The following is a 14,765-nucleotide window of genomic DNA, read 5'->3' as shown; positions in this document are numbered from 1 at the left end:
TTGTCCATCATCTGTTGCTGTATCTTAGGGCCTTGGGATGATGCGTGGTCCCCAGCAGCAGGAGCTTGTTCATTGTAGAGATATGAGTGAGGACACCAGAGCGCACTGTCCCTTTATTCATATGGTGACATGTAAGCCACCGAGAATGTGGAGCAGGAAGGTTAGTGGAGAAAAGCAGTAGCGTTGCTGCTCAGTGGAAGTGTCCATTTGAGATCTGAGACCATGAACCTACAGTGGTTCCTACAGGCTGCAAGGAAGAGGCAGGAATAAACGATGGGGCCCATTTCACAAGCATAGATGAAGTCCAGGGTCAAGAAGGAAATTTTCAAGGCGCACCTTCATCACCCATGCGCGACCCTCAGTTCTGTCTGAACGGTAAGGGAGGAGCTTGCCGCAGTCATCACCTGGGATGGTGATTGCGGTGGTTGGAGGAGTTTTCCCTGCCTTCATTCTTTAATAGGATTTCTGAGGGAGCTTCTCTTCTCTTCTCTTCATTTCACAGGTTAGGAGAACTGTGGGTGAAATAGCGCTCGATAGAACTGCTCAGGCTCACAGCTGTAGTGCTTCCCTGTATATTTGAGTTCCTGGGCGGAGGGGGCTCCGTTTTCTAGAGGGTGGGGAGCTCTGTTAGCTTTTCGATTCCCTGGAGCCTTGATTGCATCTTAGTGGTGGAGGCAGTATGCAGCGACTTTACCCGTGGTTTGAGTTTAGCTGTTGGTAAGACCTTACCAGAGAGGAAATAGTTGGGCTATTTTTATATGCATAAACAAGTGCGGTAACCACACCACCAGCTGTGACCAGTGGATTCTTTCCCAGGGAATTTATTATGAATACCATTGAAGTGCGCTTCACATGATCTGAGAGTGTCCCTTTTGGTGACACTTTCCTGTGGTCTTGAGTGTTGATGATCTGTATATTTCATTCCCTCAAGGAGCTGTGCTAGGCTTTATAGCCAGCATTCAGAAGCATATAGAAGAGAATCATATTGAAGATTCTTCCTTGGGAATCTTTAATGTAGTCAGGAAGGCAAAGTTCCAGACCCTGACTGGTAAAGTAGTATCTGGAGACAGGGGTGCGGGGTTGGGGAAAAGCCCCCCCTAAAATGGAAGAGACTGATTGGAAGGAAGTGGAAACCAAGCTGTCATTTGAAGGCTGCGTGAGATTCAGACAAGGCTCTGGGGGTGCCCGTTGTGGAAAATCTCAGCAGGCCACTGCAGTCAGCCATGTTAGCACTTTTAACCGTTTCTTAAATTTCCCTGGTGGCTCAGATGGTAAAGAATCCGCCTACAATGCAGGAGTCCCGGGTTCAATTCCTAGGTCAGGAAGATCCCCTGGAGAAGGGAATGGCAACCCACTCCAGTATTGTTGCCTGGAGAATCCCATGGACAGAGGAGCCGTGCAGTCCATGGGATTGCAGAATCGGACACAACTGAGCAACTTAAATTTCTTAAAATAAATGTTTATGTACGTGAATCCCAGTCATGCTCAAGAGCTGACTGGTCAGTTTGATGGAAAGCATGCTTGTCTGTTTCTTTACACTTCAGTGGCTGCTTTTCTGAAAGGTAGTCTATGAAAGTAAACTTGGTTTGGTTTCATATAAAAACCAGATGACAACGAAGCCCCTGTCAGCAGATTCCATGCGTTTCCCGGTGCCCTTTGATCACTTACCTCTGCAGGACGATATTTTGAAAATGTATGTAAATAAGAATTAAATTCCAGAGCATGTGAACTTTGTCTTTATCCTAATTCAAAAGAAGTGAATTCTCTTGCTCTTCACTCGTATAGTCTTTAGAATCTTAGGGACAGGCGTTCTGAAAGCCATGTTGTTTTCCCCCCAGACAAGGCACCTGTGTCCAAGTGTCTTCTACTGGTCCCCAGCGCCCTGTCCCTCCTGCTGGCCCTCGTCCTGCCGCACTGTCAGAGGTTCTTCGTGTACGACCTCCAGGCTGTCAAGGACGACTTCCAGGTGAGCGCCGCCCCACTGGCTCTGGGAGAAGAGAAAGCAAGCCTCTTGTCTCCGATTTGCCCTCCTTTCTGCCAGTCTCAGTGTCTCATAGCCTCTCAGTTTGTAAGAAATATTTATTATTATTATCCCATTAACAAGTCATTTTTCCAGTTGTATTTATTGATAATTTTCAGCAAAGCAGATTATAATGAAGCAGTTGCAGTATTTCCAGTTTCCTTTTGCACATTTCTTTTCAACTTCACCTTTTACTATGGAAATGTGATTTTTCATTTCAAGAGATTTAAACAGTGTTATATCTGTTTTGTTGGTATGATTAGTTTGCATACTTAACATTTGCAGAAACTTGCCTCAGTTTGAGCATCTGTTAGATGTGCTAAGCTCTCTCAGCTCTAGCAGATTGTGAGTATGTGAATTTCTTTTATGGTGGTGGTTAAATCAATAAGAAGTTTCTCTTGGATTTTTGCCCCACTCTCCCCAAATCTCTATGTATTCATCACCCGGGAAGCTCTCAGAGGCCTGTCCTTTTAAGGCTTTTATGGAGATTTATTACACAGGCATGCAGGTGTGCTAAGTTGCTTCAGTCATGTCTGACTCCTTGCGATCCCGTGGACTGTAGCCTGCTGGGCTCTTCTGTCCATGGGGATTCTCCAGGCAAGAATACTGGAGTGGGTTGCCCTGCCCTCCTCCAGGGCATTACACAGGCAGGATTGATTACATCACAGGCCATCTGTAAGTTGACCCACCTTCCAGCTCCTCTACTCCTGAGGTCAGGGCGTGGGACTGAAGGTTCCAACCTTCTAATCACAGGGTTGGTTTCCTGGAAGCCAGTCCCCATTTTTAAGTGCTTCCAAAAGTCACCTCATTAATCTGACAAAAGACACCGTGATGGCTTTCTTCACTTTGGCAATTCTAAGGGCTTTAAGAGTTCTGTGCTAGAAATGGGCAAAAACCAAACATATATTTTTAAATGTGTGTGTGTGTGTGTGTGTGTGTGTGCGCGCGCGCTCAGTCATATCCAACGCTTTGCGACCCCATGGCCTGTATTGTAGCCCCCCAGTCTCCTGCAGAGCTGGTTGCTGTTTGCTTCTCCAGGGGATCTTCCTGACCCAGGGATCAAACTTTGGTCTCTTGCATCTCCTGCACTGGCATGTGGTTTCTTTACCAGCTGGGCCACCAGGGAAGCCCCATTTCTAATTTATAAATCACAGTATCACAGAATGTTAGTGCAAATTATGGTTATAATTGCCACCTTTCCTTTGTTAAATTCTTGATTAGCCATTTTAAGCATGATAGTCCATTCTTTTCTTAAAAACATTTTAATTTTTCATTTATTTGTCTTTTAGGGGCATTTCTCTAGTTGCGGCGAGTGGGGGCTGCTCTCCAGCTGCAGTTCTCGGGCTGCGCGTTTCAGTGGCTTCTCTTGTTGGGGAGCAGGGGCTCTGGGGCGGGGGCTTTAGTCGTCGACTTGCAGTCTCAGTCGTTGTGCACTGGCTTAGTTGCTTCAAGGCATGTGGGGTCTTCCTGGATTAGAAATTGAACCCACCTCTCCTGCATTGGCAGGTGTGTTAATCCATTCTTGAGCATGACGCTTTTTCTTCATAAGGATGTCATTAATGCCATTGCTCAGGTGGGCTTCACCAGGTTCCTATGACTGAGTTATTTATCTATACTACTGCTTTCTGTGGGAATATCGTAGAGCTTCCGTTATGATTTCAGTTGCTGTAATAGAATGGTTCTTAACCCTGTCCATGCAGTAGAATCACCTACATAACCATTTTTCTTTCTTGATGCCCAGACCTTGCCCTAGACCAGCTGAGTCAGAGAGCCTAAGAGTTGGTGTACTTTTTAGAAAGATCCCCAGGGGATTCTAGCATCTGGCCAGCCCTGAGAAACATTGCTCATAAGGGAGTGTCAGGGCCCTGAGGCCCCGAGTTGGCGCCTTTCCGATCACGGGGTGGTGTTACTTTGGTTCATCTGGCTAAGTTGGCACCAGTCCCATTTTCCTGGACCACTCTGTGGGCATCTGTGCTCTAGGGCTGGGACCTGCCTGGGTAGAGGACAACCATCCTCTGTCCAGGAGTGAGAATAGCCCCACTCTCCTGCCAGAACCTCCTAGGATTCCCTCAGTATGCGTCTCTTAAGAGCTGCTACAGAGATGGAGAGTTTCAGTTCTGCCTTGGGAGATCTGAGCTTAGAGTGTTAAAAATAAGCAGTCTGAAGTAAACATGATAAATTTGCTAACGAAGAGACCCCCCAACAGAGCTTACTCATATTTGTTATTCTTTTTTAATTCCCCATCTATAGATCTGGAGGTTGATTTCTGGAAGAATAATTTGCCTTGATCTGAAAGATACTTTCTGCAGTAGTCTGCTTATTTATAATTTTAGGATATTTGAAAGAAGATATGGAAGCAGAAAATTTGCAGTAAGTTTTTATGTATTTTCCCATTGTTACTTCGGTTACGGGGAAAAGATATTTGTTTTCTTATTTTTAAGTAGTTTTGTTCGCTTGGTGTTATTTTTAACAGTTGTCTTTTTATTACATAATCCTCTGTCTGACTTAGAGCATGGACATTAACCAAAGAAATATTTGAAATTGAAGCTTTTAGCGTAATAAAATAATAATAATGGTGAAAATAGATAATAATATCAGTGCCAGTGGGCAATAACCACTTTAATTAGGACTTTTAATATAGTTCTAATCACTTAATTTGCTTAATGGTTTGTGCATTACTTGTAAAAATGAATCATGCTATAAATATCTTTTCTTCAGCATACTTAGAAATTATGGAAGTTAATAACATTTGATCAATATGGTTTTAATCCCTCATTTTGAAAAGTCTTTTGGAACAAAAAGAAACTTTAAAAAAATATGTGTAAACCTGAGTTGGTTTTAATTGAATAAAGGTTATTTTTAGAAGTCTCTTCCCTCTAATGTTCTTCCTGTTTTGTTTTTAGTCCTTTTTGCTGGGCTCCTGGGTTTTGTCAGTGGTGGGTGACTTCATCCTTGTTGAAGCTGTGCGGTATTCCTTTGGTGTCACTATGGCCAGGAATTTGCCTTCTGGATTGTAAGTAGCTCCTAAAGATTAGCTTAATTCATAACTATGTAAATCTGATTAAAGCATTATTGTACTTGAAAGTCAGTAAAAGAATATTTTAAACTTTTAGATGTAGTAAAAATTGATTTTATATGTAAAAAATCCAGTGTATACATACAGTTTCATTATGTTCTTGAAGCAGATAAAATAGATCTGAAAAATAGATTTTATTCTCAGTCTTTTTCAAGTCTCATATTTTAGAGAATTTTAAATGAATTTTTTGTTCTGGTCCTGAAGATAGAATTGTGTTTTCATAGTTAAATTTCGTCTTTGTAACTTTAACTACTTAAACACAAAAATATAACATTTAATTAGATTCAGTTAGGAAACAAAATTAATTTGTGTGAAGTTAGGCTTCTGAAGAATGATGCTTTTGTAAAATGGTATTGTTGATAAATTTCCGCCAAATATAAAAGAAAATAAATAGGTTATGACTTTGTGCCCAATCTGCAGCGGGCAGCCTAACTTGTAGAGTGTTTGTGCTTTCATATTGTGTTGGTCTTCTTTAAAAACAAAATGAAAAAACATGTATTAGTTTGTGAAATAACTAGCAGCAAGGAGCAGAGTTGTTAACACATACAAATGATACTGAAACATCTCTGAATGAAGTTTCTGAGGCTGTATTTAAGAGATGAGATACTGTGAAATAAAGACAGCGTATATTAAAAATTCATGTGTATTAATTTAAGCCTTATTTTAATTTTCAGTATGCGTTTTTGAGAACTATTAGGCTATGCAAGTATCTTGATCCAGCTTCACTTTGGATCTGTATTTTTGAAATACGGCTAGTGATCTAATAGCTCTCACACTTACATCATTAATACTTAACAGTTGTAGTGGACTTACTGAATTATTGGCATGAGTGTCGATTTTTAGTTGTCTTATGAATGTTTAATTCTGAATAATCTTTTAGTGGAGACAGATAAAGTTCTGTGTCATAATTATGCAGTTTTTGAGCTTCATGGGTTGTGATTGCAGTTAGATTAAGAAGTTCAGCTATTCTGCTATTGTGGAAGATGGTGTAGTCATTAGGAATGATGCTGTATTGATTCAGAAAATAAGCAGCATTACTGAATCATTAGTTTTTCCCACACATTTCTCATCGAGACCAATTCTTTTGGTTCTTTCTAAGACCTGTTGAGTTGTGGAAAGGTTATGCATATCAGGTATGTTTGTGTTAGAATGAATTTAGGGGGTAGGTAGTGACATAGCTTTTGATTATTATTTACGTTATCTTCTTGTGAGGACTTTCTTTTCTATTGTACATAGAGTGGAGTGACAGTTATTTCTTTGTAATGAATGACATTTCTTTATGGAATCCTAACTGGTACATATAAGGAATATTGATTCAGTTTTGAAATAGGTGGTAATGTGTGTGTGTGTGTGTTTAACCAATTCTTAAGGCAAGAAGGCATTTGCCTATTTATATCTTAACTGTAGCAAGAATTGCAAATTTGGGTAAATTCAAAAGTTATAGGATCCCCTTTGGAAGACTGGATGTTAATTCAGACATTACCTAAATGAAACAATATTTCCCTTTCTGTTTTTATATGGCTTATTTGAATCTTGAAGCATTCTCAAACATAGACTTCTTGGAATATAAATCTTTACTTCAGTAAGTAAACTTTGCATTTTATAAATGTATCTTTTACGTGATGGTAGCAAAGCTTCAAAAACTCAGGAAACTTTTTGGTCAGTGTGGTGTATGTGCATTATGTGCCATATTTTCCATATAATATTTTTTTCTTTCTCATCAGTGCCAAATTTATCTGCACTCCCAACAGTTCTTCACTTCTTATTTAATTGTGTCTCTCTTTTTAAAGCTCACCACTATTAAAACTATAAAGGTCATCAGTGACCAACTGATTTCTGAAGCCAGTGGCTCGTTTTCACTTGTCTTATTTGACCTTCCAATAGCACACTGTATGCTTTTGGCATCCCATTATTTCATGAAATAACCTGCCCTCCTGAGTGCTAGCATGCTACTGTCTCCTGGTCCTTTCTGAGCTTATTTATTAACTCTTGGCAGCTTCTTTCTCACACTTACGCCAAAAGCTTCCTCTACGCCATCTTGTCCACTCTCATGACTTCAGCTATCGTTAACATCTGTTGTTCGTGTCCCAGTTCTCCATTTCCAGTTCATATTACTTTCCTGATCTTTACTCGTATTTCCTAATGACTTCTAAGACTCCGAGAAAATTCGTCGTGTTCAGAAGCTCTCACCTCCTCTGATCACCTCTCTTTCTGTGCTCTCATCTCCTCCTCCTTCTGTACTCTTTAATTAAAGGCATTTCCATCTACACAGTCATCCAAGCTGGAACTCTTTCCCTTTTGTCGTCGTTGGAGTGGGTCACTGAGCCTTATTCATTCGAAGTGCTTGTGAATCACCCCCTCATTATATATTGTCGTAATCTCAGTCTTAACTAGTCTTTAACTTTTCTTGCCTAGAATTTTATAATAATTCTCTAACTAGTCTACCTGTCACCTCCAAAGCATTTCATGCATTGTTTTCAGAAGTTGTCTTTCTAAAATAGAAGTTTGACCATACTAATCTTCCTTTTAAAAACCTTTAGCTCTTTATTTTCTTCAGAATGATAATCAAACTCCAAGATGGCATCAAGGCTGTCTGGAATAGTGTGAATGGCTTAGGCTTTGCCATCACGTAGACCAGATATAATTGAGGTTTCCTCGCTCTGCCGTGTGTTGTGTGTCGTCATGAGCAAGTTACTTCTCGAGTTCTATTTCCTGAGCTCAGTTTGTAGAAAATCCTCATATGTAAACTGGGGGGTCTGTACTTGACAGGGAACTAAATAACCTATGCAAACATCCTAGCAGTAGTAACTTCCCCATCCCGTATGTGTGTGTGTATATGTATATATATTTTTTCTTTTCCTTCAAAGCCCTTATAATCTGACCCCAATCCAGAGTTTCCCATTGTCATTCTTGACCTGCTGTGTATTTATATTCTTGTATCTGCTTGGTTTTCTTTCTGCACCCTGTTGTCCTTCAGCAGGATTATTCGTCCTTTTATGTATAGTCCAACACATTTATTAAAATCCCTGTTAGCGTTGATTGCTTCGCATCATCACAGTCATTATCTGGGCCTCCTTGTGCCGCCCTCCTAGCCCACTGAGGGCAGACCAGCTTTCTGTTATGTACTCGCTGCCTCACCCTCACGAATGTTGAAGGGGTAGCCTTGGTTGTAGTGTAGCCCCTTAAGACTGTAAGGTGAGGTCTTTGAACCACAGACATGTTCATCTCTTTTTCTTTACAAAGAAACTATACCTGGCATGTAATAGATTCTCATGACTGTTACTTGATAATTGGACAACGCAACCATTAGGTTGTGAAAGTAGCTATATATTAGTTTCTTCCAGTAACCCATGCTTATCACACACCTGTCCTTACATACCTATTATTTTTTTTCATTGTTAGTATTTATATGTGGATGTTATATAGTTTCCCAGAATCAAATCACTCCAGAATAAGTAGAATTTGAAGTTTTACATATCATATTAAAGTGTATCTGATTACAATGCTGAATAAAATTATTTTTAATTAACTGTGTTTTTGTTTTATTGTGAGAACCGTGACATACATTTTCGCTTTTTTGAATTTGTGTTGATAAAGACTTTAGTTGTATCATGTGCTCTCAAATTCTTCTCATCAAGAAAAGTCATTGCAGAGAAGTTGCATTTAATAAATTATGTAAGAGCAGATTAATCTGTATAGGTGAGAGTAGGCTGTGATTGTATAGCACATATTGAATAGAGGTTTCTCTTGTTTTAGCAATATTCACTTAATGATATTTAAGTGTCTTGCTCACTTGACTAATAAAGCTAAAAAATTCAAGTGGTTTTCTCTCAGTACCATCTTGACTCCTTTTCGTTATGTAGCTATGAGAATGTTTACATTCTGTGAGCTTGTTTGCTTTTTACTATTGAAAAATTGGTTCTTGACATGAAAGGAGAGCTAAACTTGGTTTCTAATGCTTGTGCTTTAGCTGAGCAAGTCACATAACCTCTGTGGACCTCATTTTCTTTATATTTAAAGCAGAAGGACTAGACTGGAAGACCATCTAAGAGATCTTCTGGTATGAAAATGCTATTTTATGATTGGGTTCCTTTGTGTTTATCTCTTTTTTTTTAAGAATATTTATTTTCCCATGTTATAGAAATATATTTATAGCCAGTGCATTTATCTGATTCTTAGTCCCATTAGGAGATGATCATGCTAAGAGTCATGCAGGCTATTCGGCAAAGAGGAAGTTACTGCTGACTCATTTATGTGCTTTCATAATATTTAGAATAATATGTTTACAGATTATAGTTGACTTCCTTTCCTTTTTAAATGGAGAAGTCACTTGGTTACTTCGTTAGGAGGAATTAAATGATAAGGCTTGGATATGAATCCAAGGCTAAGTTTTACTAGTCTCTGACTAGTAAAACGGTCAATCCTAAAGGAAATCAACCCTGAATACTCATCAGAAGGACTGATGCTGAAGCATCAATACTTTGGCCACCTGATATGAAGAGCCCACTCGTTGGAAAAGACCCTGATGCTAGGAAAGATTGAGGGCAAAAGGAAAAGGGGGCAGCTGAGGTTGGGATGGTTAGAATAGCATCACTGACTCAACGGACATGAATTTGAGCAAAGTCTAGGAGATGATGGAGGACAGAGGAGCCTGGTGTGTTGTAGTCCATGGGGTCACAAAGAATAGGACGTGACTTAGCTACTGAACAACATATTTCACCATATAGCAGAAACCTCATGTCATGGGAATGAACTTAGATTATTGGGCAGAAATAGGGTCTCAGGTTCGGTTTCCCCCACTAGTCTGAAGTAGAGTCTGGTGCATACTAGGCTCTCAGTAAGTATTTATTGAGTGGCTGTAGTCTGTTTCCGAAGGAAAATGAATTCAGTGGAGGGGAGGGCTGATGGCGATGACCTGTATCACCCCTTGGGTGTTTGCTTCTGCAGATTTTGCTGTACATCAGTAACAGTGATGTGTTGAATACAGTTGTTTTTATAGGAATCCCAGAAGTTTTATGTTTAGAACACAAAGAACTGGACTTAGACCACCATTTCTGAGTGTAAATCAAACCAAAAGGAGCTGCATCTAGTTGGAAAATAATTCAAATTATTTCAAACAGTAGCTCAATTATTTGAGATCAGGTAATTCTCATTTGCACATAGGGTTAAATCCAAACACTCAATGATGTATTTAGATAAGGCTTGAATCTGAAACAGGAATTGGATGCTTTTCTCCCAATCATTCATGCAAGTGTTTTATGTAAGTTTTTAATATAAAAATAATGAACTAGAATGTTTCAATATATTTAATTATGCTACCACAATAATAAGATCCCACAAAAGAGGAAGGGTTTTTTAAGTTTATTTTATTGTTTTTTCCAGGAGAGAAGGGACTTGGTGATATCCTAGAGAATATCCACTGACCCTAACTAAGATAGATAGTAAAGTGTATTTAAAGAGCTTGAAGGCAAAACAGTGACGATTCATAACATTTCACTGTTTATGTTGCTTAGTGACCGTAAGCTACCTGAGCGGAAGCTCTTTCTGCGCACGCTCCGAAGGTAATTACGGTAGAGCATGACGCTAATGACTCGAGCCTGAAATTGTTTTGAAACGATGTAGTAGAGAATCACGTCCAGACAAGTGCTGAGGTTCATGAGGAAGGTGGTGAAGGCTCCCCAGGGGTTGTAGCTGTTCTCATCCCCTCCCAGCATCAGGAAAGCAAAGCAAATGTGGAAGGGCATGAAGCAGACCAGCACCTGCACCATCAGCGTGATGATGATCCGGATCGACTTCTCCTTGACCTTTGGCTTCAGCTTAGAGGTCTTACCGTGAAGGAGACTATGGATAATGACTAAGTAGCACCCAATCATGATGAACAGAGGAATCAAGAAAAAAAATATCAGTCGAGTGAAGTTCAGCGCGTTAATAGCTTTTAAGTAAATGATGTCAGAAATCTTGAGGCAGGTGGGGGGCGTGGAGGAGGCTGTGTCTGGGTCTTCATAGAGCAGCAGGAGGGGGATGGTGGTGGTCAGGGTCATTATCCAGACGCCCACACACGCCATCACGGCCTTGCACGTGTTTTTAAGTTCCTTGGCATATTTTGGCTGTACGATGGCCATGTATCTGTCAGCACTAATAAAGGCGAGAAGCCACAGAGCAATACTTGGGTAAAACACTGTGAGAGCCCCAAGAATCTGGCAAAAGTACTCTCCAAAAGGCCATTCACCTTTTGCGTAATAAAACATCCGAAAGGGTAAGCTCATTATAAATATCAAGTCCAGTAGTGCCACGTTCATCATATAGATGGTCACAGTGGTTCTCTTCTTGGTGGTACAACTGAAAACCCATAAGGCAGTGACATTAACAAATAATCCAATGATGAAGATGCAGCTGTAGAAGACGAGGGCTGCAATCTTGTATTCATCTGGATGTGGGTCTGGATGTGGGACGATAGGATGGCCAGGTTGAGCTTGACTGTGAAGGGTGGTCATCTTACAGCTCGTTGGTGGGCATGACACTTAGAAACTGTAAAAGAGAAATAGGAATGAAACCTTGGTTGAAAAACAAATGCTTAACATTCTTACATTCAGCTTGGCATGTCAGTGGATTTTGAGAGTACTTTATGTCATAGAGTCAATATACGTGTCTTAGTATTTGTTAAGAAATACACTCCCTGGGTGTTACTGCTAATATGTACTAGCCCATTAAGATGGTCTGGTGTGTCACAATGCACCGGCCAGTGTATTCATTTTCTGTCTCCCTATAGTATGGGACTGGGTAGCAGTTGTTCCTGTATTAGGTATCCTTTGTTTGGAACTACTTGGGGAAAGGCCATTCTGAATTTTGACTCTTAAGCTTGTCACTTTTTATCATCTTTATTCTGTTTAAATATTTGGTAACTCAGTAATGTCTGATTTTTATTCATTAAGTATAATTTTAATATATAATGGATTATTACTCATTAAATATAAGACATTAATGTATAAATTATGTATTAGAAAGTAAAGAAACCATACAGCTGGTTGACTACCGAATATTGAGTTCTCAAATGTCCTCATTTGAGAGCTGGAGGCTTTCCTTCTTACCGCTGTGTTGTCTGCACTGCCTGCTGCGTACACAGTAGGTGCTCAGTTTGCTGGATTGATGGCTGAGTGCAGGAAGGAACCTTTGGCAGGGTGACCCACAGTAGCTACTCTCTAGTTTGTCAAGGAAACATTGCTTAATTGGCCATTAAATCTACTTTTTTTTTTTAAGTGGCAAACAGTTCTTAATAGCATCATGTTCTAAGCTATCGTAGGTTAGAAACAGCAGTTCTTGTGCCATGGTGTGCAGATTAAGAGCTTGACTCTTAAAAACAATAGACAGGCTAGTTTTTAACGTGCAGTTGGGACTGCCTAATGCTGAATCCTCCAGATGGTGTTTACCAGTGTCCCAGAAGGAGATGTCACGGCTACAGAGGAGCACAGAGCGCACCACCTTGAGAATAAGCTGTTTCTAGGATAGTAGCTTTCACCTCCTCACTCTGCCTAGATACAGAAGGGTAAGTATTGTCTGTCAATTTTAATTTTTTAAAAAAGGAGTGTCTGAGACAAGTAGTTATTAACAAGAAGTCACTCAGTGACTTTATGTGTTTGCAGAAACTGTATAATTTCTACTCTTCACCCCACCGGCAATGCCCATTTCTACTGGAAAGGAGTTGTGATTGTAAATATCATTGACCTGCTACCCCCCTGTGTGATACTTCCATCACCCACGATATAACATCAGCAGCAGTGATTTTAAAAATAGACTTGCTACACACAGATGGAACCTTGTGGCATCCCCCTTGAAATAAGGAGGTGTAAGAAAGTTTCCTTCAAAAATGTCATTTTGCAGAGTGGGCTTCCTCTCGTTCAGCCCTGAGGCTCTTTAGTAAAAACTGTGGGGGAGATGGGCCATCTGCTCAGTGACATCGTGGGCAGTAATTTAAAATTAATTAGAGCAGTTGCTGTGGACAAAGACAAGATAGGACTTTGCTTTCTTCCTTCCTGCCTCCCTCCTTCCTACCTTTCCAAGTTTGCCGAATATTTAGGTTAAATACGATTTTTGAAGTAGAATTCTATATATTTAAAAGCCTGTGTTAATTAAAATTTCCACATATTGGGGTGACTGGAATATTAATTTCTATAAAATGAGAAAAATACTACATAGAGAAGTTAAATCTCTAGTATCATACAAAAAAAAATCATTTTAGAGACTTGGCTCTTATTTTTAACTTTCAATGAATTTTTCCACAGTAGAAATTGTAATATAAATGACATTTTGTATCCTTCTTTTCTCAGAACTCCCTCCACCCATCCTCATCCCTGATTTTTGTCCCAGAAATTCCTTACTTACAAACTTCTTCTGAAAGAATCTTTTCCTCCTCATTGGGCTCAAGCTGACTTTATTATGTCATGAACAGTTGTGCTCATTTGCTTAAGGTTGACTAAAATCTGTGTGATACATGTGTTGTAAAGGCATTACCATACAGGTTGTACTCCATACACACACATACATTTTTGGATAAATATTGAAAAACGATTAGCTTGTAAGTCAGCATTTTAAAAGCTTTCTACATTCTTTGAAACAGTGTAATTGAAAACCAAGTGATAAAGACTCCTGAAGATACAATTTATTATATCAACATTCTCTGTAAGTTGAAAAAAACGTTTACTATTAATGTAAAAAATACTGAAAATAAATGAAAATCATATTAATAACATAGGAAGATGACAGTATAACCCATTTGAAGGTCCTTCACCAACATAATTTCAGCAACATATTACTAAAATAAAACAAAGATCTTAAGAGTTAACAAATAAGTACATTACCTCTGATAATTTGTGATAAAAGTGATTAAATGCTACTTACCTCCTGACCATCAAAAGGCTGTGTTTGAGAAGAACATTTTTCGGTAAACACAGTTCTGTAAAAGAGATATCTTTGAGTTGCTTGTGTTAAAATAGCTCTTTCTAGAAACCGTGTATTTAAGAAACGCTATATTTCTTTTGTTTTAGGCTCTTCCGTTGCTTTAAAAAGTTGTTTCAAATATAATACTCGGTATAGGACTTGGTACTCGCTCAGCTGCAATTGCTGCTTTGTCTCTTTCAGGAAGTGCTCGCTGAAATAAGACTTTTTCAACTTATGACTTTGCCCTGGATGTGGTTTTTCTCTTTCACAAATGATTTGTTTATGAGGTCATGCTTAGCATAAGCTCCCTTTGAAATGATGGCACGTATTTAAGAGAATCACAGAAAAATGTCTTCACTTTGTTTACTTTGGTGCTTAAAGCCTGCATCATCTGTTGAAAGAGAATGGGATTTGATATTGACTAGAATACAATTCATAGTATAATTTATTCACTTTCTAAGCTGTGTGACTTTGTTTAGTTACTTAAACACCATGAACCTCTGTTCCTACTTAGTTTCTGTAGAGCTAAAATAGAGATAATACCCATCTGGCAGGGTTGTGAGGATTCTAAACCAGGAAAGTCCAAGTGCTAAGGTGGCACTTGGTGGGAGCCCTTTACTACAAGTTCCTAAAATCGTCGAATATCTACTTTTTGCTACTAAAATATCTCTAAATGGTAGAAATTTGGGCACCCTCAGTTACTTGGTTCAGCTTTGCACATACCTTTCCCTACTC

The 14,765-nt window shown here is 39.4% G+C and overlaps 2 protein-coding genes across 3 annotated transcripts in view; one reads left to right on the top strand and one right to left on the bottom strand.

Annotated features, from left to right (window-relative positions):
* The window catches only part of UBAC2 (UBA domain containing 2), a 170,310-nt gene that overhangs the window by 28,022 nt on the left and 127,523 nt on the right, over positions 1 to 14,765 (top strand). For both annotated transcript variants that reach the window (XM_045162547.1, XM_006043896.4), the window contains exons 2-4: positions 1,839 to 1,966; positions 4,271 to 4,390; positions 4,924 to 5,033. In XM_045162547.1, the coding sequence (XP_045018482.1) occupies positions 1,839 to 1,966; positions 4,271 to 4,390; positions 4,924 to 5,033 (358 nt within the window). The remainder of the gene's footprint in view (positions 1 to 1,838; positions 1,967 to 4,270; positions 4,391 to 4,923; positions 5,034 to 14,765) is intronic.
* On the bottom strand, positions 10,446 to 14,130 carry GPR18 (G protein-coupled receptor 18). The gene is made up of 2 exons (XM_006043895.3): positions 13,992 to 14,130; positions 10,446 to 11,624 (listed from the first exon to the last, which is right to left on the bottom strand). Exon 2 carries the CDS (start codon positions 11,588 to 11,590, stop codon positions 10,580 to 10,582), a length of 1,011 nt encoding a protein of 336 aa, XP_006043957.1. The 5' UTR covers positions 11,591 to 11,624; positions 13,992 to 14,130; the 3' UTR covers positions 10,446 to 10,579.

Source organism: Bubalus bubalis, chromosome 13 (assembly GCF_019923935.1).
Source record: "Bubalus bubalis isolate 160015118507 breed Murrah chromosome 13, NDDB_SH_1, whole genome shotgun sequence".
Classification (NCBI taxonomy): Eukaryota; Metazoa; Chordata; class Mammalia; order Artiodactyla; family Bovidae; genus Bubalus; species Bubalus bubalis.
This window is presented reverse-complemented; position numbering and strand designations above follow the sequence as displayed.